Raw genomic sequence first — 26910 nt, 5'->3', positions numbered from 1 at the left:
ATAATCACTGTGCTTCCTACTGTTCCCACCCACCCTCCAAGCAGCAATGCAGAGCTTGCAAGTGCAGGAAGGTGACTTCCACTCATGGAGTCATGTAGGTTAGAAAAGATCAATTCCAGCTGTTAACTCAGCACTGCCAAGTCCACCACTAAACCCTGTCCCAAAGTGCCACCACATCTGCTGCACGTGTTTGAGACCCCCAGGGCTGGTGACTCCACCACTTCCCTGTTCCAGTACTTCATAACTCTTCTGGTGAAGAAATCTTTCATAATATCCACTCTAAATCTCCCATTTCCTTTTGTCTTACTGCTTGGGAATAAGCCACCCTTTTGTCAGTGTCTATAATCAGCCTGATGATTTGTTCATGGAACAGTTTTGAGGCCAACAACAGTAAAGCAGGCCTGACTATAAACCCCATTACCAAAGTTGCCTTTTGCCTCTCTTTCCCTGTCCCCCTTTCCTCTGTACTGTCCCACAGCACAGAGACACTTGGAGAATGAGTACTGTTCTTTTTACTGCTCTGAGCTTATATTTGAGAACTAGGTGAGGAGGGAGATAATAACAGACTTGAAAGTTCTGCTCTTTTCCATCATGAAACTTTTCCCCCCATTCCATTTCTGGTAAATTTTGTGGGACATAAGGTGGCTTTATTTCAGGGAGGAGACCACTATCAACCAGAGAAACAGCTGTAATTCACACAAATTTTTAAATGTTAGTTATGCTGTTTTCCCAACAGCTGAACAATTTGTACCTCCTTGAACAGAACTGCTTGTTGCTTCCTCCTTACAGCAAAAAGGCCCAGAGAGGGCTGTGTAATTTCAAATGCACAGAGCCTCAGAGAGGTAGCATGTGTTAACCCTCCATTTCTGTTTTTCTGTTGTGGTAAGAATTTTGTGTTAATAGTTATTTGTATAGATACCGCTTTTTGACTTGTCTGTGCAGAGAAGATAGAGAAGTTATGGGAAGATACAAATGTGTAGACTTGCAGTTACATTCACAGTACACAAAAAGTGAGAAGTAGTCACACTTGACTTTTTCCTAGTTTAAGGTGGAAAAGCTACTATAATTCTCTGTAATACCAACATGTAATTAAGCTGGAGTTCATAGTGAATACAATAGCTTTGCTGTGTGTTCACTTAGCAGCAGATTATGTATCATAATTCTAAAGTTAATTTAAGACTGTATTCCATCATATTGCAAGATGTTAATGGATGTAAGGAAGGGATCTGCTTGTGATGTCATCTGCAGGATAGAAAGCCTTTTCTGTTTTTCTTCTGATGTGACAATGCCAACTTGTGCCATCCTTGAGTCAATGTCTTGGATAAAAATGAAATGCCTACTTGTCATCATAAGTGCTTGGGTTGGTTAGGAAAATGTGTTTGATGCTCTTTAAGATACAGGAGGTTTCTGTTCCACCTTTAATGAAATAATCAGTTCAGATATTAGAGTTGAATGAAGCACTGAAGAAAGCAATAAGTTAAAAGTATCATTTGTCATTCACTGATATCATACAGTTTGAATATTTTTGCTGTTCTGCATTGATGGGCATGGATGAATTTAATATTAGTTTTCCACTGGATGCAGTTAATGTGGAATATGTTAGCTCTGTATTACAAACCAAAGCAGACACTGAAGTTAGCAGTCAGTGTTTGTAGTTTTGCCTGTAACATTTTTCATAGTTCTAACATATTATTGCATCCTTTGCATAAATAGTTGTTACAAACAAAATTATGAAATATTATTGTTGCTTTAGTTGAAGCTCAGTAAGTGAAGCATCTCAGCTGAATTGTGTAAACTTCATTTGAAAACAATTATGTGTCCCATGCTCCCAAAGATGCAGTAATCACCAGTATTTACTTCTTCATTCCAGTTCACATTTGTCAGGTGTAGATCAGTGGTGTGGCCATGGAACTGTTCTGGCTCTTAGGAATTCTCCAGAGGAGGCCAGAAGTGGCCAGAGCCCCTTGACACTCCAAATCAGCCTTGAGGAAAGCTGTTATAGTGGATAGCAAAACTAAATAATTCAAACCTGTGTAAGTTGTTCCACTTTGAAAGTATTGCAAGGAGGACTGGATATGGACAAATTGGCTGGTGAAGGTCACTGCTACCACTGTGCAGGAGATTTAATAGCTGCTTACTAAGAGGTTTGCTTAATAAACTAAAAAATGTGTGATGTGAATAAAGAGCTAAATTACAGGCAGGGGAGGTTGTTGTTGTCAGGTATTGTTTGTTAAAAGAAAATATAATAATGGAGTCAACTTCATATTTTAACCTAGTAGTTCCAGTGAGGTCTTTAAGCTGCAGTATTGATTCATTTTTCCATATGTGTATTTTTCTGCCTCATACTGGAGTGTAATACACAGATGCATGTTTATTTAATGTGAAACATTTTTTTCAGGGCCAGATTATGTAGCATAGCAGGACTATTTCAAAGCAGCTGCTAACATAATCCTGTATTTGTTCAACAAAAATGTATTCCAATTTACTCATGCAAATAATGTAGAATTGAAGCTGACAGAAATGCAGTTCACTCTCATGAGTTAAAATGTCTTCAACTTGTACTTTTTGAACCAGCCTTCTACTTCACTCTACATAAGCTTTTCTCCCTTACAGATCTGATGATATGCAATTAGTTTGTAGTTTGCAAAATCTGGGACAAAATCTATGGAGATATTTAGGCACCCAATCCCCATGTGCCTGACTATGCATTAAATACTTTAAAATCTTCAAGTAACTTAGCCTTAGAAAATTCTTGGGTAAAATGGAATGGAAAGCAATTTAGAAGTTAAAAATTGCCCTGTGGAGCTTTTTTCCCCCCTCTTTTTCTAGTGAGAGAATCACAGATGTTAACCTGATGTACAGTGAAAGGATCTGCTGGTCTTGAAAAATTACAGTAGTCAGGAACAGGTGGTTGTGCTTTCCAAACCAGATTTGGTTGTATAATCTGATAAAGACACTTCATCAGGTCTTTGTGGAAGAATAAATTTTTTTCCTAATAGGCTGCACTCTAATCTTTTCAAAGAAAAAAGGCCAGTTTGTCATCAATGTGGCCATTCTTGATTTTTTTCCTAATCCTTTGTCTTTATATGCTCTGTTCAAGAACGCTTTGGAAAACTTTCCTGAACTGACAGTGGTCACTCGGGACTCCAAGACAAAGTGTGGAGGGACATCTGTGTCTAAGATCAAAATGAATGGTAAAGCTTACAACAAGAAAACACTGAGGGCTTCTAAATCAACCACTAAATCAGCACAGGTGAGTGTTCACAGGGTTTGTTGCTGCCACCACCTGACTTGTGCTATGATAACCATATTTATATAAAACATTGCTGGTTTGGTTGGTCAAAATATAAAATCTTTGAGGGAGGTGCTTTTTCTGTAACAAGGGAATGTTAAAAACCAACATGTAAAGGAGTACATTAAATCATTATTATAATTCATATGTGAAATGTAGTTTGTCAGCTTCCTGGGCTGTTGCTAGAACAGCAACAATTTGCCTTCACCATTGCTTCTGTAGATCATAACAAGTCATATAATAATAATAATTATAATAATCATAATACAGTTTCTTACACTTGCTGCAAAGTAAATGATACAATGGCTTCTAGATCAAAAATTTAGTAAAAATAGTGTTAACCCTGTAAAATCTGAGATCAGATAACACTTCTTAAAAATTGAGTTCTATCTTGTTCCATTCCTCATTTGCAATGGCAGAATGAAGCTGTATATCTTCAATTAAAAAAGAAATAAAATAAAAAGCAACATGGAAAAATTTTGAGAAGCACATATTGTTTATTTCCATAGAATTTCTGGGGAACACTCTTAACTAGATTTGGCTTGCTTAGCCTCATCTCCCTGCAGTAAATAGGGTTTGGCAAATGACCTGTACCTATAGCTCACACTCATATTTCTTGCCAAATTAACCTAACTTTTAGGTAAGTACAAATCAGCTTTCTCAAGCACAAAGTCTGTGTCTTTTGCAATTCTAGCCATCAATCTGGTGAATAATGGTTAAACTTTGGTAGTTCTTGGAGTACTTCTTGAGAAGGGGGTGTCTTTACCAATTTCAGGTTTGCAGTGCACTCAGGATGACTGAAAACATTCTCACCTGGTTTTGATAAAACAACATGGGAAGTGAAGATAGGAGATAATTATGATATAAGGGAATCACAGTTTACCAGATATGTCACAATAATGATTTGGATGAAGCACTCAATTTCTGAATCGAGCTAAAAAAATTGTTTGCAGAAGAAAATGTCTGTCATGTCTCCTAGTAAATAACATGAATTTTCCTAAAATAATTGTTCTTTTTGCAGGAGTTTACAGTAGATCCAGAAAAAATACAGTTGTATTCTTTGTATCACTCACTCCATCATTACAAATATCACATATATCTAACATGTAAAGAGGAGGTAAGTGTTGCTCTCATTCTTTGCATTCATTGAGGGAATTGAGTCCAACTTGAGAGGCTGTTCTCTCATTCTTGGTAAATGAGTATGGATTGAGGCCTCCTATTTTAATTAATTATTTATGGCAAACAAAAGCTACACTGACCACGTGGGTTGCCCCTAATGGGAACTGCTGCTTAGAGCATTCAGATGTGAGGCTTGCAAGGTTTGTGGGATTCCCTGAAGTGTTCTTCACTGTTATCCAAAATAAACAAAACAAATGTTATCAGTGTATTTAACTCCTTGGATCCGAAAGATTTTTTTTTTTTTTTTGGTCTTAGAACGCTGTGCCTTTATTTCTTCTGCAAATCCTTGCTGGGAATATTTCAGGTAGCAGAAATACAAGAGTTGAGCTCTGGCTTAGTTGTTAAGAAATGCATTTTGGGGGGCATTACCATTGTTTTTAAAACTTAAAGATTTTCTGGCAGAGAAGGTTCATATTTAACTGCAGACTTTTATAAGAATGAAAACTCTCCAATTCTGGCAGCCTAACGTGTGTGTGTTTGCATCTCTGTCCCCCTCCTTCTCTTTTTTAAATAGATTTCTTCTGTTCAGAAGACGAGTGCAGATCTAGGCCAGGAGGAGATTGTGCAGCTGTGCATGAAAAATATAAAATGGGTGGAGGATCTTTTTGAAAAGTTTGGTGAACTCTTGAATCGTGTCCAGCAGAAATGCTCCTAACAAAAATGTATCCCAAATCCCACATTTTTTTCTACGGCACTAACCTGATGGAACAGAAAGCTCAGAGAGAGGCTCTGATTTCTTTTACAATGCCAGACTGCATTCTTGTTCGTAGCCATTTTTATTTCTCTTTATGGAACTTTGTGCCTTGGCTCGTGCTAAGGAAAAGTGATGCTGCCAAGGAAATCGGTCCTTTGGAGATGGAGCTAAACATAAACCTAACCACATTTTTAACCTGAAGAGTTATTTTCGATTTTGTAAACTATTGGATAACGTAGTTTTATTTTCAGAAATGTTTTTGACAAGTGATGAAGCATGCACTACATATACCTTTTTCTTTTTTATTGCTCAACAGATAACAACACTTAAAATACTACAGATTTTTCCATCCCTAAGTGAGAGAAAAGTCAACGTTGGGGCGAACTAATTTTTACATGTCTGGCTACCAAATTTAGAGTTTTGTACATTTTGTGAACAGAGCTGGAGTGACATCAGTTTCTGCATACCTATATTGCCATCATAAAATCCAGAAATTTCATTATGCTTTATGGACTCCTTTTACTATTGTCATGTTCGGGAGACTGAACATGGAGTTGGTGCAATCCTATGACTGCTTTTGTGTCAAATTATATTGTAATGAAAGACAATGACCTTAACTATTTTCCCTGTTTTGAAGAAAAAAATATTTTCCTTTATACTGTGGGTTTTTTTTTTCTTTTGGAAAAAAAAAATCAATTGTACATTTTATCTCACTAATAGTTGTATTTTTCACAGAGGAAATATTGTGGTTAAAATTGTTACATGTATCTTTGTAATACACTTTCCATTGTTTTCAGTAAATCCTATTCATTTATATGTTGATTTTATATTGTAAACTATGTATCTCGAGGTAACCCTTTTGTTTATACAGGTTTGCTTCAGTGTTAACCAGAATAATGCATAATGCATACTAGACTAGTTTTGCTTTAAATGTAGTTGTGTTAGACACTGCAATTATTTTCTGGTATGTGAAAATAAATTTCTTACTAAACTAGCACTTGATTAACTGAGAGTTTAAATGAAGAGCTACTACACTTTATCTTGGTCAACAAAGATTGTTGATTGAAAATAGACTATATGCAGTGTTAAACACAGCTTACATAATTGTTTGTAGAACTGGCAGTTGCAGAGCTGTTCTCTTTTTGGTGCCTTTCAAGTCTTCAGACATCTTTGTAGCTTTTCTCCCCCCTCCAGGTTGTTAACACTTGGTAGTGCCACTAGTCACACTCAGACAATGAATGTAATGGGCTCTAATCAGGAGAGCATTTTCTTTAAATTTGCCAATAGAATGCCTTACTGAGTCATTCAGAATGGAGATGTACTCTACTGGCGTCCTAAAAAAAAGTCATGTTGGTCTTTTTTCAGATAATGTCGAAAAGAAACTTCATTCCTTTATCCTTTTACTGCCACTTAGTGCCTTAATTTCAGCCAAGAGAGCAGGGTTCACTATTAATTGGCCAAATGAAGTAATGTTCATTGCCATGTGACCTTTCCCCCATGTTTTGATCCTATTTAGTTGTTAAATATTCATTAGACTGTAGAACTATAAAGAGTTTAATGAATAGATGTGAAAATGAAATTATTTGATCTTGAGTAAGGAAATAGAGGTTTGAATATTAAAGTATGTACAGAATTTTAGCTGGTTAGATTTAGAACCTCGTAGGATGTTTACCACATTTCCAAAGCTTTTCATCCTTAAAAAGCAATAATTCTCCTTTACAATTTGTGTGCAGACTACAATGAACAGAAATGGGTATGTGCCCTTGCCTTTTTTAAAGCCTCTTCCTCGTGGTTTTGCTTTAAAAACGGAGGTCACTGTTGTGTTCATGACACATTGTGCTACTGCTATGTCTGCGTTTATCAAGGAGAGGAGGTGGGTTTGGGGTTAGGCAGAACGTGCAGATTGTTAGAGCAATCGTGGAGCTAATTCATTCCCACGGTGAAAAGAGGGGGAGCTCTGGGGGTAAGGAATTTCTGTGCTTTCAGTCCTGCTGGGTCTGGTAGGAGCTCGAGTTTATAGGGTGAAACCAAACAGCAGAGTTACCAGCCTTGGCAGCAATCAGATAAAATTATTTTAATGTAAATGTGCACGCTGGAGTAGGAATGTGCCTGGTACACTCTTCAGTCTCGAGTGGGCATTCCCAAATTTACATCCCTTACTGGGATGGCTGGCAGTGGCTGTAGGCTCATCAAGAGGGAGTTAACTTGCCCAGGCAGAGTTCTGTTACAGTTTGGGAATTCCTACTCTGAGGTTTTAAAAATCTTTAGGATACAGGCTGAGGGAACAATGGAATCAGCTCCTTGATGGTGCAGTAAAGATCTGGTCTGCTTTGTCTCTCTCACAGCCCTTCCTAATGAAGCAGCGAGTTGAGAGAGTTCTCTGTGCTTTCTAAAAGATTACCACTACTGTGTACTTACTCTGGGTTTTCTAATCTAGAAGTAGCTTTAGAAAGCTACTTTCAGTCCTTAGAAGCTGAAAAAAAAAAGAGAAATGAGAGGCTTTTGGAGTAGCTTGTCCCTGTTTAAAAATGAAGTCATTTTAGCAAAAACCATTAAAAAAAAAAAAGGGTGGGGGGGCCAGGATGCTCTGCACTGCCATAGAAAGTGACCTGGCTTATTTTTGGCTGGTTTGTTCCCAAGGCCAGTTAAACAAGCACTGTGCCTGTAGAAGACAGGAAAAACTTGTCTTGAATAAAAGTAACTGCCCCAGACTATTAAAGATTAATATAATGGAGCTTCCATCTGTGTCTTGGGGTGCAGAAATGGTGGCTGGATTGTTAATTTACCAAACCAGAATAAGTAAAAACATGAAACTCTTGAGTGTGTTGAGGGGTCATAAAGCAAAGCTTTGTTAGTAGGATTGAAGAGGGTTTTTTATACTGAAGCAAACTTAATGAAAAATTCAATGTACAAATTACTTTTTTTGCACAAATACTTCGTTTTGTTGCATTTTAGATAATGAAGTCTGCATCCACACTTCAGATTTTTTCCCCTTGGAGTAACAGTGAGGTCTTCATCCCTTAATATGACAGTGAAAACTGAGCACTGATTTGACTGCAAGAGAAGATGCACAAGGAAGGAACAAAGCCCTCCTTAGATTATGAATTAGCAAAACAGGAATGAAACAAATTGCATAATCAGTTATTTGGCTTTTAATTCCACTATTCTTTCCTTTAGTGTGGCATCCCAATTTACACTGGGTTTGGTTTTATTCAAATACAGCATTGCTCTTAAAGGCAGGTTTGCTTTGAGATGCTACTCGCAAAGTTTTGCTAGCAAAAAAAAAAATCAGACACAAAATTGGATTGAGAAATTGTTTCTGAAAACAGCTAAGGACTTTAGGGTCTTTGAGGTTCTGTGACATGTATTGTATTCATATATTGTCAAAATGAAATACTACTTTTTAAAAAGTCAGATCTTACAGGCTGTCTTCCACGTAAATGATTCCCATAGGATATATTTTAAATATTATTTAAATATTTACTACTATTTAAAACAATTTTAAAGTAGAAAAGCTAATACTATGGGTCACAAAATGTCAGTGTGTCATCAACCATTTCTTATTTCGTTGCCAGCACTTGACATTTGGTCTCTCTTACCCTATTATGAACCTGTGCATTTCACAGTGCACATTCTGCCATATTTTATTATTTAAGCTAATATTAACATGTCATTGGTAATAAATGCATGTTTTTCTGCATATCTGTTCTACATATGGCAAAAAATGGAGCTAGGGCTAATTAAGAGACACTATGCATTCTTAGTCCAGATTTTCAGGTGGTCCATAATACAATGTATGGAAATGTGAAAAAGGACAGTTTTGTACCATTCATGATGTTATTAACTAAACCCATTAAAGTGAAAACACTTTTTAAACAAAAACCTTATAATGCTTAGTCATTTGTTATTAAAATATTAAGTCTCGAAAAGTTAAGGTTGTTGGAAACAAATTGGCAATTTGGAATTTTTCCTTTATTTTCTGCTTGCAACATGAAGAAATACAGTTCTAGGGTTTGGGGGTGTTTTTTTTTTTTCATTATGTTGCCTGAACTGAGCATGTCTGGATGATCTGGATTTCTTTAGTTCTGGGTTCTAAATATTCTGAATTAATTTGTGCAATACAGCTGCTGTGGTAAGTGAGGAGCCAGACTGTTGGGGTAAGAGACAATCTGCTGCTGTGGTTCAGGTGGGGTTTACCTGAATTTTAGTAGTTTCATTTGTTCTCTTTCTTGCTGGACTAGAATGTCATCTCTGTGTACCTTAGGGGAAGAAATGGTGCTGCACAGAACAGAGTTTTGCTATTTTTGCCCCCCCAGCTACAAGGAATTACCCTGGATATTCTTAGCACTTGTTTTTCCCTCACACTGGGGGCTGTGGATATTATCCATAAGATCCACAGCAGCCCTTCTCTGAGCAACCTGTTTGCAGAAAAAGGAGATTCTGGAGGCTGGAATTTTTTTTTTTTAATGACCTTCTGTATAAATTTCTTCCCAAACCAAGATAGTTATAAAATGAGTCATTCTCCCATGAACTGATTGTTGTTTTCTCCAAAAAATACTTTGGGAAGCAGGTAGGTAGAGAATGTCCTGTTGCAGTCCTGAAGATTTCAATGCTGTGTTTCAGATACAACTTTTAATTTCTGAAGGTTTTATTAAAAAAAAAAAAAAAAGAAAAAGCAAGTCAAGAAGCTGAATGCACACAGCTTTTAAAAAAAGGAAAGCAGCTCCTACTATCAGCAGCTTGTGGGTAAGTATCTTAGGCAATCAAATTACTTGCTTTGCATTAGCTACTTGCCTTTTCCATAGGTAACCAAACAAATCTTTGTTTCATTTCTAGAAACTGAAGAAGACAGTATTAAAATTCTTTTCATTTGATCTCTTACAAGAATACAGCACTAAATACAGAGAACAAGCTATTTATAAAGGAGAAAAATTAATGGTGAGTCAGGGAAGACAGCAAACAACATTTCAGGGCTGTACTCTCTCATTTGTCCTGAGTATGTCTTGGGTTTTTGCTTTTAAAAGTTCCACTGGGCATTTTCTTTTCTTTGTGTGTGCTTAATTTTGGTTGCTGTTGTTGGGGGATTTTTTTAGCTGCTTGATGGCCAAATGGTAGAGGGAAGCAGCAGTAACAGCAGAGCTTATGAGCAGGACTGAAGGAGCAGTTTTATAGTTCAATTTATGAATAAATGAAGTCTTTATTTATATGTGTTATTTGAAATTGTAAATTATATAATTGGGAATACATGTTGTAGCCTTCTCAGACTCCCAGAACATGTGATAGCAAGACCTTTTAAGTAAAATGATGTTGATTTACATCATCCTTTCCTTTCTAACTGTGAAGGCTGCTAGTGTGATTTGTCTGTGCATTATTTATGTATCAGATATTTTTGCTGTGGCAACAGAAGGTAAGTGATATGATAATTGAATAAAAGCTGGAGCATCAATGTTTTATTATGTGGTTAGGTCAAATGGGCAGCTTGTTCAGAGCTCTGGGAGAATGAGGATTTGGAGCTCTTCCCTAAGTAAAGCAGCAGCTGAAACCTCCCAGATTTTTGTTGTTGGCCAGAATGTAGAAATTCCTGTCCCTGCAACTTTCCTAACAAACAACAGTAAGGGAAAACTTATTTGTTTCAGTGCAGCTATCCAGGAACTTTGTTCAGAAGTAGTTTGATCACAGTCAATGGACTTTGCACTGGAGGAGTTGAAGAGAGTGCTCACGTGTCTGTGAGGATCCAAGTGTTGCAATTCTGGGACCAGCTGCCTCAAATAAACCCCAGCCACCAGGTAACAAGGAATGCCTGGCCAGGGACTGTCACTTTCTCTTTTGACATGAACTGTACAAGTTCCCTTAGAGTTTAGTGGGGTAATAAAATTCTTCAGGATGCTTCTGGGGACATTTTCCTATCCTAAACCTGGCAAAATATGGCATAAGTGAGTTAGGTGGCCTCAGCACATTGTACAGTAATATAAAAAGTAAATTATAGATTCCTGCTTCTAACATACATAAACAATAAGCCTGATTCTCTGCCCTAGAGCATATATGGTATGCAGCTGTTTTCTAAGAAAGTCAAAACAAATGGTCAAAATCAGGAATTCAGTTTTGCTCAGCAAATCCATTTAGAGTTCTCACTTTTCTCCCCGTCACCCATCAGCTCCTGCTGTCCCATTAAGCTGGTGCTTGAGGGATCATGCCCTTTTCTGACCCAGAGATGGGGCAACTGAGAGGTGTTTTAAAAACTTTTATTCCATTTTCAGTCTCATGTGAAGGGTGAGACAATACTGATGTTATAATTCACACCATCACAATCAGAAACTATTTCCTAATTACAATACATTAAGTGTTTCTTATAAACTTTTACTACACCATACCATAAATACCTTAAAACCAATCATCTAAAATTACCCCTTGTAAGTCCTACTACAATACATCTTTCATAGTACTATTTCTCTAAAATATCTAATCTTATTTACAAAACACTACGAGACAATAAAAAGCAAAGAATTGTGGATGTCCAGATGTTTTTGGGCACTGAGCTGCCAAAACCATGCCCTGTGAACAAAGGAATAACCCTTAAAAGCAACAGCCTGTTGCATATTCATATATCTCATACATGATGCATAAATCCCTTGCAAATTAAGAATTTTTCTGGTTTTTGTCAACTTCTTCCCCTTAATCCTGGTGGTTCCATAAAGAGGGAGAGAAGGTGGAAGAATGTTTGTCTTTTCTGATAAGGAGGCTGCAACTCTTTAGGTGTCCTGTTGCTGTTATCTCTGTGCAAAGAGTTTCTTGATTATCTTATCCCTTTCTTGAGCTAGTAAAACATACCTTACATCACAGAGTTCCTATTTGAACATTATGTTGTAACCTAAAACTATATTTAACACACTACTTAAGAGAATTAATACAGCACAACTTTCTAGCATTACACATATAATATTCATTGTAATATTTGCGAAAAGCCAATCATAAAATATGCATTTTTCACACTGTGGCTTCAGCGTGGCCGGATGGAATCCCTGTATCCCACAGAACCTGTTAGGTCCTCTTGTGCTTCATATGTGGATGGGAAATGGGACTGAGCAGAGTGAGTTTATGAGTAAGCTGCTCTGCATGCTAAGGGAGAGTGTGTGGCAAGCACATTTCTCTCTCAGGATTTTTCATAGAGGTGCACAGAGAGAAAGAAAGAGAAAACAATTTCTATTTCTGCTCCTTGTTTTTCCCATGTGGAATGTGTTTGGAGAATTGTTTACCTGGGGTGATTGCTTGGTTGGATTCTGGTGAGGATTGTTTGAGCCTGATGGCCAGTCCAACCCACCTGTGGCTGGGTTCTCAGAGAGGGTCATGAGTTGTTAGTTACTTAGATTTGGTAGTTAGAGAAAGTAGGTTTGTAGTTTTAGTATCTTCCTTTTTATAGTATATTAATGTATTATAGCATAGTTATAATAAAGAAATCATTCAGCCTTCTGAACTGCAGTTGGACATCATCATTTCTTCCCTCTGGGTTTGCCTGCATTTTACAGTAAGAGTGTCTGTCCTCTGCAGCCCGCGGAGCTCAGCCCCCGGCAAGGCTCTGCTCATGGCAGAACCTGTTAGTCAGAGCTAAGGGACTCTCCCAGCTCTGTAATCCACCTTCAGATCTGCCCAGCTCCTCGAACAGCCCTTTGCAACCTGATATTGTGTGAAAAGCTGTTCGTGGTCTTAAATTTGAGATTACCAGAGAAGAGAGTTTTCCCATTTTTATAGGTCCCTTTCATCACTGAAAACCTTTTGCACTGGCCTTTGTGTCTTCAGGCATTGAAGTAGAGCAGATTTGATAATGCCATGATAATTGTAGCAATTTCAGTAACAGAAGCTGTTGATTTTCCCTTCCATGAGGATCTCTGTGCGACAGTGAACCATATGCTGAACTTTAATTTGTCTCGACATTTGTGAAGGGAATGGAGCAACATTTTAAGGGTTACTCTTTATAATGTACTCCTTTCATCAACTTCACCACTGTAGTGAATACAGGCATTGTTGATATTTAAGTGGGGCAAAAACAGAAGTGTAACTGTTCTAAATAACTGGAATATTTTTCTGAATTTTTATGGTAATTATTAATTGCTATGCTTTTTCAGAAATGGACAACGATTGGGTTCAACAGATCCTGATGACAATGGCACTAAATTTTATGTACTTATACATTTAAGCTATGTTGATATACACTTAATCTTTAAAGCTTTATTGTTATGGGAAGACATCTGAAATCTAAAGAATAAAGTTCGGTATAGATGAGAGCGTTCTGACATGTTTGAGATGTAAGAGAGGCATTTGAAATGCAGAGTTCTGTGTTAACCATTCGAAAAAGTGGGATCTAAATTCATTTGAAAATAAGAAATTGGATGGTCTTGTTCTGCAAAAATCCCTCTTTATTTCCTAGTCAATTTTCCGTGACAAGTCACTGTCTATTTTGGCATTTAAAATTTGAACAATAATTGGAACACTGAACAATTCTGGGGTTTAGAACAGCTTGTGTTCTAGTTTTGGTGTACTTCCAGTTTTTTTAAAAGTTATGAAATTAAAACTTTTTCCTGTTTTTTTTTTCAAGAACACATAACATTTCCCAGTCACTTAACCAAGCATTGATCTGTTGTAGATAAAACAGCAGCACCCCTACAGAATAGAATAGCATCCCTATAAAATAGAATATTTTCTGTTAATATGCCTCTCATGTTTTTTACTTTGTAAGGTTTTATATGTCCTTCATTTGTGCTCAGAATCTCTGGAAATTACAGGTGCTCTCACTTGCCTGTCCTGGTTGGCTGCCCAGACTCCAGGTTCATTATGGGAAAAGCTAGACAGCATTTTGCATGCAGGTGTGCATCATGGCTCACTTTGTGAGCTGCAGGTTTCCATTTTGCCTTCTCTCCCTCCATGATCAGACAAGACCTGAACGTGGATCTTTATCCTTTATCATCTTTATCCTTGAGCAAACACTTAATTGGCATGAGGAAATTAATCAACAGATATGCCTGAAATTGTGGCTGTTGAATTTAAATACTCTGTGTCTGCTTTATGCTTCTAATAAAACCCTACAGGTCTTACACGAGACTCAAAAATTCTTGAAAACTGAAGTTTTTAAGTTCTTCAAAACATAACCACTCTCTTGTTCCTTTTGTAGCTGGTAGGAGTATTTCTAGATGACCTGGAAATAAATGAATATAGATTTTTATTTTGCTGTTCCTTGCTATAACAGTTGCAAAGAATCTGACACAACTGTGGACTTTTGTTAGGACTAGGACTTTTGTTAAAAATACATTGGTCTCAAATGATTTTATGAATAAATTATGTTAATTGTGTCTTTGTAATTAGCATCTCCTGTGCATCCTGTGTTCAGTTTTATGGAGGTTAATTAGGGGAATCTGCTGTGGAAGGGGAAACCAGATCCAGGGAGCTGTACTTTTATCCTGAGATCTTTCCACCATGAGTTCCCCCAGCCAAGACCATCCTGGCTGCACGAGGCTGCACTATTTAAAGTGACTAAATAAAACTATAAACAAATTATGATATGGTCAATAATTATGTGTATATTAATAATTACATAAAAGTTTAACTGTGCTTTAGGAAAGCATTTTATAATAATGTTATTTTAAGAAATAGCAAAAGATGGCATTTCTCAGATACTGTCTGAGCCCAGATACAGGGCTGTGGTCACTGGCACAAAGCACGAAGGCAAAGGCAGAAATCCAGGGCAGGCTGTTGATTCCCTGATGATAAAACACAAGAATAAAAACCTGACAAACTTCTGGATGAGCAGCCCTCGGTGCATTCATTGGCTGTGGCTTGCTCTGTTCCCTGCAAGCAGTGTTTTGACAAATCATTCTCCAATGTTCTGATTGTTGCACCTCCTACTTGAACATGTTTGTGGGTTTGAATTCTCTCAAGATGAGGTGAACCACAGCAGGATGATTGACTGCATCACTTTTATTAAAATGAATTCAGTATTTATTGATTTCCAGTTATATTTCGGCAATGCATCAAAAATTCTAGCATCAAACTGCTGCAAAAGCAGGGAATAATAAAACAGTGCATTATATGTTGTTTTACTGGGTTCTTATTGGCACCTGTGAATCAGGACTACATTTTTTTAAACATCTTCCCCTCTTTCCCCAACAAATAAATCTTTGTTAGTCACTTCCTATTGTTCAGGAAACAAGATGAACTTTCATTTTTGTAGGCTGGCACTTTCCTACAGCTTGAATAGGTTCCTTTCTCTGTGCCCAGAGACTGAAGCCTTCCTTATCTGAAAAGCTTCACAAAAACTTCCACTTTTAGAACCCCCTTTATCAAATACTGTACTCAGGCAATCAAACATGAAGAAATGTTTGTCTGCCACAAGTCTGGGCTACCTAATTGCCTGTAGTAATTTTTCACAGCTCCTATTGCAGTGCATTTTCTGTTTATTTGCATACAATGAACAAACTTGCAGTGTTGGTGTGACAAATGAGGATAGAAGAAGGCTGCCCTGAGCTTCCTGCATTTACACCTGCTGGCACAGAATTTGACGTAGAACAGGCTAAAGTCCAATAATCTGATGACTCAAAGAGACTTTTTTAATCACTTGTTACATTGTATTACTTGGTGTTTAATGTGCATTACATACTTCTGAGTCTGTGTGCCATGGAGATCAGTTTGGCTTTGTCTGTTCCTATGGAAATCAACCCAAAAACCATGAATTATTTTATGGTGTTCTAATACACTTCCATTGAGTAAGAAAATCAAAATACTGGATTCTTAATAGAAAATTATACTTTATACACAGTAGAAAATTACATTGGATCTCTGAGCAGTTTGCTGCAGGCAGTAGAAAAAACACTCATTACTCTGAAAATTAATTTATTATTTATTATTATTATAATTATAATTGCAATGCAATAATTACATTGCAATGAGAAATTCCAGCTGCTGTAATGAACAGCTCATGGAAGACATCACAAGAAAACTTCAACCACGTGTGCTGTGTCCCACAGGAGCAGCCAAGGACAGCATTCAGGTGTTCACCATGTACAAGGCCTGTGCTCAGGTTAACCCACAGAAATAGACCTGACCAGTCTGGGGTTTGAAATGACACAGTAAATAAGGGGGATAATAAAGAGACTTGTTTGAGACATGAAGCTCCTGGAGTGGGTCCAGCTGGGGGCAGTGAGGAGGATTGGAGAATCTCTGTTACAAGGAAAGGCAGAGGGAGCTGGGCCTGTTCAGCCTGGAGAAGAGAACAGAGAGGGGATCTCATCCATGTGTATAAATATCTACAGCCAAGAGGATGGAGCCAGGCACTTCTCAGTGGTGCCAAGCAATGGGACAAGAATGGGCAGAAAGTGATCCACGGAAAGTTCCAGCTAAACCTGAGGAAGAGCTCCTTTGCTGTGCAGTGATCACACCCTGGAAGAGATTGCCCAGAGAGGCTGTGGAGTCCCCCTCACTGAGATATTCCAGACCCATCTGAACACAATCCTGTGCCACGTGCTTTGGGATGGCCCTGCTTGGGCAGGGAGGCTGGACCAGGTGTCCACTGGGGTCCTCCCAGCCTGACCCACCTGGGATTTTGTGAAATCCAGCATTTTGTGCTCTGTCACCAGGGTCACTTGTCCTGCTGCCAGGAGTGCAGGTGGTGCTCCCAGTGCTGCAGGAAGTGCCAGGGCTGCTCTCTGTGTGTCAGAGACCAGTGGTGCTCTCACACCAGGCCCCTGATGTGTAGCACCAGTTCTGTGCAGCATTTCCACCGTTCTCACAGCAGCCACTTTCCTATGGATACTGCCAGTCTTATCTGGAGTACTGCGTCCAGTTCTGGGCTCCTCAGTACAAAACACACGTGGAACTACCAGAGAGGGTCCAGTGGAAGGTCACAAAGATGGTCAGGGGTCTGGAGCATCTCTCTTAAGAGGAGAGATTGCAGGAGCTTGTCCTGTTCAGTCTGGAGAAGACTGTGAGAGGATCTCATCAATGCACATAAACATCTCAAAGACAGGTGACAAGAGGATGGTGCCAGGCTCTTTTTGGTTGTGCCCAGCGACTGGATGAGGAGCACTGGCCATCAACTAAAACATCAGAAGTTCCACCTCGGTATGAGGAAGAGCTTCTTTGCGCCGAAGGTGGCAGCACACTGGAACAGACATTCCAAAGCCACCTGCTCCGGGTGACCTCGGCGTGGACATGAGACCAGATGGTCTCCAGAGGTCCCTTCCACCCCGGACGACCGTTCCGTGTCTGCTCACGGGGGCGAAGCCGTTCACGGGCAGTGCCAGGGCGGTCGCTGCCCTTTCTGCCCCGGGCCCCGGCACCGCCCAGGGGCGTGGGCGCGGCGGCTCCGCCCCCGCGGGCTGCGAGTGCCGCGGGCGCGCCCGGCGCGGCAGATGCGCGGAGCCGGCGCTCGCCATGGCCACGGTGCGGGAGAAGGCGGCGGCTCTGAGCCTCAGCGCGGTCTGCAGCCCCGCCGCCAGGCCGCCGGGTACGGCCGAGCACCGCGGGGAGCGGGACGGGGAACGGGAGCGGGAGCGGGAGGAGCGGGCTGCCCACCCGCAGCCCGGGATCGGCGGGACGGACGGGGACGGCTCTGCCCGCAGCCCGGGATCGGCGGGACGGCTCTGCCCGCTGTGGGATGCGGGTTCCCGGCGGCGGCAGCTGCGCTCGGCGCCTTTCCCGGCTCCGGGAGGTTCAAAACTTGGCCGCGCTCCGGCGCCGGGAGCCGCTTCCTCCGGGGATCGCGTCCCGGCTGCGCGCCCGCTCCGCCGGCGGCAGCGGCGGCTTCGGTCGGGCGGCAGCGCCGGGGATCCCTGTCCTGCCCTGCCCTGCCCTGTCCTGCCCTGCCCTGCCCTGCCCTGCCCGCGGAGCTGCGGGCGGGGTGGGTGCCAGGGGGGCTTCGGTAGCTCCGCCGCCCCAGCGCGGGTTGGGAGCAGGTGCCTCGGTAGCGCAGCGTAAGCGGTGAAAGGGCGCTCGCTTTTTTCTTTCCCTGCCTTGAGCGCCTTAACTTTGTCAGAACTTGTTGTCTTAATGCCACACTTGATACCGCTTCTCTCGGAAGAGATGCGAAGGCTCTGTGTGCACAAGGAAGCGCTGAAAAGGCCGTGAGTGGTGGTTAAAGCGTTGCAGGTTGTACGTGTCGGTGTTTATTGTAGCGACAGAAACCAGCCTTGTTGTATGTTTGGTGGTGTCGGGTTTGGGGTTCTCTCCTCCCAAAGAGTATAGCTGGCTTTTAGAATGTAGGGCTGGAAGCGAATTCTGTGTTCGTTGTGTTTGTTCTGCCTTCCTGTAGGTGTCATCAGGTTAAAGTGTCAGCAGTTGTGTACCTTGCCCGTCTTGTACTTTTGAAGCTTTGGAAACTGGAGGTTCTGGGAGATTTATACCTTGGCTGGTTCAATGCTATGTATTAAAAAGCTGCTTTGCTTTTCTTGTTTTGGTTTTTTTCTTTTTTTTTCCTCGAGCATGAATCCTTTCAGAAAGATAACTGTTGCTGTCTTTCTGGAGTGCGGGTGTGTTCAAAAGTGTTGTGTTCCTTGCTTCCTCTTCCCAGTCTTCACTGCCCCTCTACCTTTCCTTTTCCCGTTGCTTATTTGCCAATTTCTGGGCTTTCTTGCAGCTGGGGATCAGCTGAAAACTGATTGGCGATTTAGTGCCCTAAATTGGAATACAACTCTCTAACTAAAGCTACTTCAGACTAAACAGAGCAGAAGAAAACACCTCCTGCATCTCTGTGGAAAACGCTCATGGTAATATGTTCCAGAAGGAGCTGCATGTTGTTGTTTTTTTCAAACACTGCATCGCACTGTTAATTCATTTGGTTTGAGGTCTGTCACAATCCCAGCTGGCTTTCTGTAGGATTGCTGCCAGCTCTTCCTTCCCTATTTTGTCCTTCAGCTTTTGATTTCTGTCTTCTTCCTCTGCTTTCACTCTTAGTACATTATTCATCTGACTTTACTGAAAAACATGTTCTAATTCTAGTCTCTCTGGTGGCTGCAGCTCTCCCCAGTTAGGTGCCACCTGCAAACTTCATGTGTTTTTGAGTCCTTGTGGAGGCTGAGTGTAGCCTCAGGTCAAACTGTTGGCATTTTGTTCTAATCAGACTGGTAAATGAGTAATAGTTCAGTGGTTTCACTGGGGGAGGGAAGACGGACTGGCTCACGGAAGTGGCGTTGGGTGACAGAGCTGAGGTCTCCGCTGGAGCCGTGGTGGCAAAGGGCTGTCTGGTGGGATCGGTGTGGAGTGAGTGGCATCTCCAGAGAATCCATGCACTCGTTAGTGGTATGCTAAGCACTGCTGTTAGGTAGCTTGTGTGTGCGCACAGTCCTGTGGCAAACAGGGTTCTGAGGTGTCTCTTCATCCCTGCTTCCCTCTTGCCTGCCCAGCTCTGGTAGTGTTAGCGGAGGAACCGGCGTGTTATGGCTGCGCGCAGCTGGCTTGTGGCTGTGGGACTTGTGTGCTTGGCAGAGGTTCTGCAAGGGTAACCATTAGGTGACTGAGGGACACACAGAAGGACCAAGTGAGAGGCTGACAAAACAGGAACTCCTCCTTGCAAAGCTTTAGGCTGGTGTAGCGAGTGGAACCATCAAGGAGAGAGGGAGACAGTGGCGCAAGAGCAGGCAGACTTGCTGGGGAAGTAACAAAGTGTTAATGCCTGAGCAACCCGAGCCAAAGTGGAAGCCTCAAAGATTTTTAAGTCCTTATGAGGTTGATGAAAGCTAGAAGCCAGAAAGGGGGTTGTCCTTTGAGGCTGCAGCATGAATTCAGGCTTTGTCTGTGTTGTCAGGCTTCAGCTTGGCGCAGAAGCCATTTGGAGCGACCTTCGTCTGGAGCAGCATTATCAGCGCTCTCCAAACTCAAGTGGAAGTGAAGAAGCGCCGGCAGAACCTGAAGTGTTACCACGACTGCTTCATTGGTTCGGATGCAGTGGATGTTGTCTTTGCCCATCTTCTGCAGAACAAGTATTTTGGGGACGTGGATATTTCCAGGGCTAAGGTGGTGCGCGTGTGCCAAGCGCTGATGGATTGCAAAGTGTTCGAGGCTGTCTCAACGAGGGTCTTTGGCAAAGACAAACGCTCTGTGTTTGAGGACAGCAGCAGCAGCCTCTACAGATTCACAAATGCCTCGAACCAGCCAGAGCTTGAGAAAGATTACCAGCAGTGTACCCCACAGAGGTTAGTACATGGAGGTGAAGTGAGATTTTTTCACAAGAGGAAAATATTATGTGTTCTGGGGGAGAGGAAAGAAAACTTGTACATTTACAGGGTAAAAATAGACACTGCATAGATGTTTGTGAAGATGTGGGTGGAAGACAGGTAGGAAAGAGCAATTTGAGGAGAGTAAACCACATAACCTACATGGTTACTTGTTTTCTTTGTTATCACCTCGCCTTGGGGGAGGGAGGTGAGAGGGTAGAAATTAAGTGCATTTATGTACTGATCTAAATCAATACAACCAGCTGGAATTCAGGTGCATCAAACAGGCTAAGGCAACAGGGCAATCTTTAGTTGCTGCACATCTAGCTCTGGCATAAACCAGTAATCCATGCAATTTCTAAGGAAAAAATGTTTTCTTCTTTCATCGTCTTTGCTTCACTACGCTTCCAATTTAACTCTTTTTCAGCTGTTTCTTTATGCATGTATGACTTGTTCCCAGGCAGGGTAGCAGGCTGTTCTGTTGTTACAGTATGGCATTCCATCCTAGAACCAGAGGGAAGTGTAATGGTGAGGTTTTGTTGCCCTGTCCCTTTAGGAGTGGGCAAAGAAAACCCTGGTACTAACTAAACCCACACAAAGCAGAACGTGTAGATGCCACTTTGCCAAATAACTTCCCTTAAACAGTTTTTGTTCAGTGTTCATCTCTTCACCTACTCTGACATATTCTTACAAGAAACTGCATGGATGTATTTAATGCAGTAGTTTTAGCAATGTGCACTTTTCAAAATTGTAAATAGAATTGACCCAAAATGGAAATGCTTTATTTGACTGTTCATGTGAGTAGCAAATGTGAACTTGAATGCATCAACCCTGATAAAAAAGTAAAGAAACAGAGATTAAAAGTATTTCCTTTGTCCTGCTTCTCCCCTCTCTCCCACTAGCTCTTGTTCTGTCCTAAAGCATACTGTCCCAAGTCTTTATTTAAAGAGAATTCATGAGAAATTAAAACCACTTTAATTTTATATGGTATTTAAAAATATTTCCATCACAAGAGCTGTTAAAGTAAAGAATTAGAATATATTGAACAAACAGTCATTAAACAGGATTATTCCTGTTTTATTAGTGTAGAATGAAGGTGTTTTTCTCCTGGGCAGGGCACAGATCCATTGGGTTACATTTCTTCATTTAGTGAAAGGAACAATATGTGCAGCTTGTCACATCCACGTCAGAGATAGTGGGCATCAAAAAGATTTTGCAGTGCCCCAAAACAAAGAAGCTGTGGGAATTGAAATCATACAGCTGTGATTGGAGGAACAATAATTTTGTGGCTGGAGTGGTTCTGTTACATGCAAATAATATTTGAAGGTATCATGCGTTCTCCTGGGTGACTTGGACTGAGGAAGGGTCAGGCAGGGGAGACGAGGGGGATTATGTAAATATCTATACAGGAGAAAATGTTTGATCTTGGGACAGTTACTCACATCCATATGTTCCATGGTATATTTGGTTATCCATCTATATGGTTATAGAGATATATAAAAACTATTTTTAATCTCAGATGTGAGAAGAGCACGTTGTTCTACTCTACTCCATTCAAACCAGAAAGCTTGGAGGATCTTTGGGAAAACCTGAGTCTAAAGCCTGCAAGCAGCCCTCAAGTAAACATCTCAGACAGCTTGTCCCGTCGAGGTAAGCCAAATAATGTCACAGTCATTTGTCTGTGGGAGAAGGAAGGTACATCTGCAGGACTGGGAAGACTTGTGCCCCTCAGGTTGGAGAGGGAGGCAAACTGACACTCAAGAGTATTTTGGTTTGAACACCAGGTCATGAAAAGGCAAAGTTATATTTGTTGCAAGCTTGCCTTTTGCCTTTTTATTTAATCAGATAAGAAGAATTGTCTCTTGATTGAAATAAATCAGTGTTGACTTTTGTGGAGAAGAATACCCAATGGATAGAGCTTGATTTGAGTTAGAAATATTCATAATACTCAGTTACCTGCACTACTTGTGTGCTTGTTTTAGTCAGGGCAAATAGTCTGCCGTTAGCTAGAAGTGAATTGTGTATCTGCACATCCTTCAGTATTGTGTGAAACTATTCTTGACAATTCGTGGCTTGTCTTTCAGCCCAAACTATGATCGAATGTGTTTTTTCCTTTGGTTAAAAGTGCTAATGCAAACCAGAAACTGCGGATTCATCACAGGGAAATATTCAAGGAAGCTGTGATAAGGAGACTGTCATTGTTGCACTTTTTTTTCATCCCTTATCTAGAACAAAGATTGTTTGCAAATTAGAGCACAAAGAGTGTAGAGCACTTCAGACTTATCCGAAAAGCAGCTCTCCCACACTTGTAGTTAACTAAACAAATGGGTAATTCTTGCCTTTTTGTGGTGATTAAAGGCACTTCAAGCTGATAAGAGCCACATGCTTTGCTACTGCAGGTCTCTACTTGGGTAAAATCAATCTGTTAGGTTAGGCCTGATGGGAGGAAGGGGAGTTATCTTCCTTGTGATCAGTTTTTGCACATGCTGAGTGCTTTGTGTATCCACCCTTCCCAGTTATTAATGAAGTGTGGCAAGAACAAACAATTGCTCGCCTGCTGCAGCTGGTGGACCTCCCTCTCCTGGAGTCTCTGCTGGAGCACCAGGAGATCAGACCTCAGCTGCCAGAGCCCAGGAAGGCAGCTGGATATGTCATCACCAGCAACTACCTGGACAGAGAGATCCTCAAAGCTTTCAGTGACTCGCAGTAAGTAACCACTGCTGTCCTCTGCAGCTCTGAAAAACTTTCTGTTTTCAGGGGAATGTAAAGCACAGTTGGTCTTTGGGGGACGTAGAAAATATAACAGTCTCAGTCCTGCAGAAATAATGTGAGCTGACACTTTTTTCCCTGTTGGACTCGACTGGAATAACTGGTAAATAACAATTGCTTAGTGAGAATGTCTGCTGAACACTGGGATTGGTTTTGAATGCAATGACAATAGCTGATGGTATTCAGAGGAGAAATTCTTTGCTACATTGAGAGAAAAAAAGAGGTTTTATAATCATCATGAAAGTTTTTCCTAGAGACATCACTTGTGAAGAACTAGTTTAGTTCCTCCTACTGTATTAAAAGAGCTAAGAATGCTGAGCTTGGAACTGTGCATAGAGTTAAAAACATTCTCTGAAAAACTTGTACCAGTCTGAATCAGATCAAGGTTCATGTTTCTGTTTAATTGTGTCCTTATCTAACAGTAGAGGACATGATTGACTTTGGGTTCTACTGCTTGGGACTGTTTACTTGTGGGTTACTAATTTTTCATCTTGATTGAATACGTAACAAAGAGGTTTATGACCGTGATCTACCTGAGTGTCAGGTGAAGTGCCTTGTGTGTGTGAATTTCTAATGGGTTTTAGTGCCTACACACACAGTTTTCACTGTGATGGAGGAACCAGTCTGCCTGCTCTCTGTGGAGAGCATTGCAGCCAGCTCTGAAGGGCATCCACAGCTAAAGGCACAAACCCAAACCCCTGTGTCTTCCAGGACAGACGAGTGGCTCTCGGCAGCAATTGATTGCTTGGAATATCTTCCTGATCATATGGTGGTGGATATCAGCAGGAACCTGCCTGATCAGCCAGACAAAGCAGATTCCTGGAAACTGCTGCTGTTTGAAAACATTGGGAGATACTACAGCCAGAAAAAGGAGCCACTCTTAAGCCATGCATCTGAAATTCATTTAGGAATTGCAGAACTATTAGGTAAGTAAAATAGAGCTGTGCTCCAATGCTCATGTGAGATATGTACTAAGAAACTGAAGATTTACCTCAGGAGCCAAGTTTAAAAGCTGATTTTTTGTTGTGTTTTGGGTTTTTTTTTTTTGGTGGCTTTTTTTTTTGTTTGGTTTTGTTTGTTTGGGGGTTTTATGTATGGTTGGAGTTCTTTAAATTTCTAGTCATAAAGACTGTTCATTGACATTTTGGTTCTTACTGTATGCAGTTGTGTAATCATTGTTCAGGTGTATGTAGAAAGGCTTGGAAACCAGAATGATATAATTTGGTACTAGCTGGTATCCATGGAAGTCAGATATCCATGGGAAATGAAATATAAATATAGCCTAATAGTAAATATTTAGGCTGTAGGAGCTAAACTGAAAGCTGTGTGGATGCTTGGTACCCCATTGACAACTTTTGCTTTTTTCTTCTTTACTTGTTTCTTGAATTTTGTTTGGACAGCATTTTAGAAAGCTCTTGATGTTTTAGTTCTCAACATTTTATCCCAGATCTCCTTATTTTTCATAAGTTCTCTGCCTTGATTATTCTCCTTGTTCCATGTTAACTGGAATGCTTTGCATTTATATCCCATCCTTCCTCCCTACATGATAAAGGATATTAGTACAACCTTGCTTCATTTAAACAATTCACAACTCTAAAATGGTTACTCTGCATAGTAAGGCAAATTAAAATTTAGCAAACTTCTACAAAGTAATTTGCAATTAACTCATCAAACTAGCCTACATATTTAGGACATATGCCTCAGTTTTTGTGAGATCTTTATTACCACAAGCAGAGGTCATTTTTTTTTTTTTTTTAATAGAACCATTTTCTTTTTTCAGTATTTCTCATCCCCTTTAAGATGGCTGAACTGTAATTGAACTTAATTACAAGGGAGCTTTAATGTCAGGCTGAAGGCTTTTGTGTGTGGGATGTTGTGAGAGACTCTGCAAGCAGCTCTCCTCAGCCTGGGAGAAGTTTTTCTGAGAATGGACTGCTGTGTTTGGCTGGTTCTGTTTAGAGAGATGGGCATCTCTTCAGTGGCTAATTTAGGGGTTTTATGGTAACATTTATTTAAATGAATATGGCAATAGATCCCTTTCTCTCTCCCCAGTGAATGGGAAGATGGAGCAATCTTTAGAAGCTGTTCAGCTCTATTTGAAGCTCCTAGACAGCCAAGTCAGGGAGGAGTTCAGGAGACTGCTGTACTTCATGGCTGTTGCAGCACATCATTCTGAGCTCAAGCTACAGAAGGAGGTAAATCTGCATTCTTGACAGCTGTTCTACTCTTTCTGAAATCCAGAGGTCCCAGTACTGGTCAGAAAACACCTCTGTAGTTTAAATTTGTGACTACAGGAAAAGCAATGTCTCAGAAGAACAAAGGGTGATGCCCTTCCCAAAGGGGGAGACTAACTCTCCTCTTCTGGTCATTATATCCCTTTGTTCTTTAGAGTGACAACAGGATGGTTGTGAAAAGGACATTCTCTAAAGCTATTATCAACAATAAAAACCTATCCAGAGGGAAAACTGACCTCCTGATCTTGTTCCTTGTGGACAACCAGAGAGATGTGTTAAAGGTAAGAGCTAGAAAAGGGGCAGGTTCTGTTTATCCAGTCCACTGGTGGAGAACTGCCTTCTCTAAGCTGCTGCTGCATTGTCCTCTCTTTCTGTTCCAGATCCCAGGGGCACTGCACAAAATGGTCAGCAATAAACTGCTGGCCCTGCAGAAAGGCCAGGATCCCAGCAAGATACCAGGTAACTCTTGACACTGAGCTTTGTAATCTTGTCGTGCCCGCAAAGGAGAAATGCGTGATGCGAAAAAAAAAAGTTTGTAACAATGATGTGAGCTAAAGGAGGGTGGGTCCCTGGAATCTCGAGGGTGGGTGGAGTGTGGTGATAATCCTTTCAATGTCTCACCTTTCCTTTCAGGTTATACCTTTTGCCAAAAGCTTGATGAAAGAGAGTATCGCGCCAACACAGAGAAGACCACGAAAGATGAGCTATTATCTCTACTGAAAGCTATTGATGAAGATGCAAAGCTCTCTGACAAAGAGAGGAAGAGGCTGCTAGATCAGTTTCATAGTAGTAATCCAAGTATTTTTATGCAGTATTTTGGAGACAGAGTTACTAATATGTGTAAATATTGATTACTTTGTATACCCCAGCAGTGAAAACACTAATATATTTGTAAATCTTTTATATTCATGTATCTGCCTAATAAAATTATTTTGTGGAAATCGATGGAATGTATGCCATTATTGCCAAAGCCAACAGTACCTGAGTTTAACCTGTATTTATAGTTTGGCTTTTCTCATTCTTAATTGCTATAGGACCAAAATAATATTTTGTTTTCCTCCCCAAAAGCCACGTACTCCCTCTATTCAATTTGAGTGCCTCAATTTGGGTATCAAAATCACTTAGAGGGAAGACACCATGAATGAAATCTCTTTGCCTCCTTTTGCCCCAGCACTGAATTTTGTGCTTTTTTATTTCCCAATTTGCCTTGGATTATGTGACGATCACGTACCATTGATCTCTGGCTTGCTGTGTGCTGCAGAGAGCTGAAACCCATGTTCTGCTTGATACTGCACAGCTTTTCTTCAGGCTTGCCAGCTAACTAACCTATGTGTGTGACAAATTACTGCGCTGTTTTAAGCTCCAGTGGCACCATACTGAGGAATTGGCTCTCCTGGGGTGGTGAAGTCAGTCTGGATTTTGAAGTCAGTCTGGCTTTGGTTGCCACAGGATGTACTGTTAGTGGCTGGTTATCTTTGCCCCTGCAGGGTTTTGCTCTGTCTGTAGCTCGTACTGATGGCACCAGCCGTAATTACAAAAATGCTGGAG

At 40.7% G+C, this 26910-nt stretch overlaps 2 protein-coding genes across 2 annotated transcripts in view; both read left to right on the top strand.

The window, feature by feature from the left end:
• The window catches only part of QSER1 (glutamine and serine rich 1), a 41203-nt gene extending 35044 nt beyond the window's left edge, over positions 1-6159 (top strand). The window contains exons 11-13 of the mRNA XM_053946881.1: positions 3101-3253; positions 4314-4409; positions 4986-6159. Of these exons, the coding sequence (XP_053802856.1) occupies positions 3101-3253; positions 4314-4409; positions 4986-5126 (390 nt within the window). The 3' untranslated portion in view covers positions 5127-6159. The remainder of the gene's footprint in view (positions 1-3100; positions 3254-4313; positions 4410-4985) is intronic.
• An 11417-nt stretch (positions 6160-17576) lies between these two features.
• DEPDC7 (DEP domain containing 7) lies at positions 17577-26305 on the top strand. Its single transcript, XM_053945985.1, has 9 exons — positions 17577-17655; positions 19951-20338; positions 21879-22009; positions 22876-23065; positions 23840-24054; positions 25181-25323; positions 25518-25643; positions 25743-25821; positions 25996-26305. The coding sequence occupies exons 1-9, from the start codon at positions 17583-17585 to the stop codon at positions 26211-26213; spliced, it is 1563 nt and encodes a 520-aa protein (XP_053801960.1). The 5' UTR covers positions 17577-17582; the 3' UTR covers positions 26214-26305.
• The last annotated feature ends 605 nt before the right edge of the window (positions 26306-26910 follow it).

This window comes from Vidua chalybeata, chromosome 6, assembly GCF_026979565.1.
Source record: "Vidua chalybeata isolate OUT-0048 chromosome 6, bVidCha1 merged haplotype, whole genome shotgun sequence".
NCBI classification, from domain to species: Eukaryota; Metazoa; Chordata; class Aves; order Passeriformes; family Viduidae; genus Vidua; species Vidua chalybeata.
The sequence above is the reverse complement of the archived record's forward strand: the minus strand, read 5'-3'. Positions and strand labels throughout refer to the sequence as shown.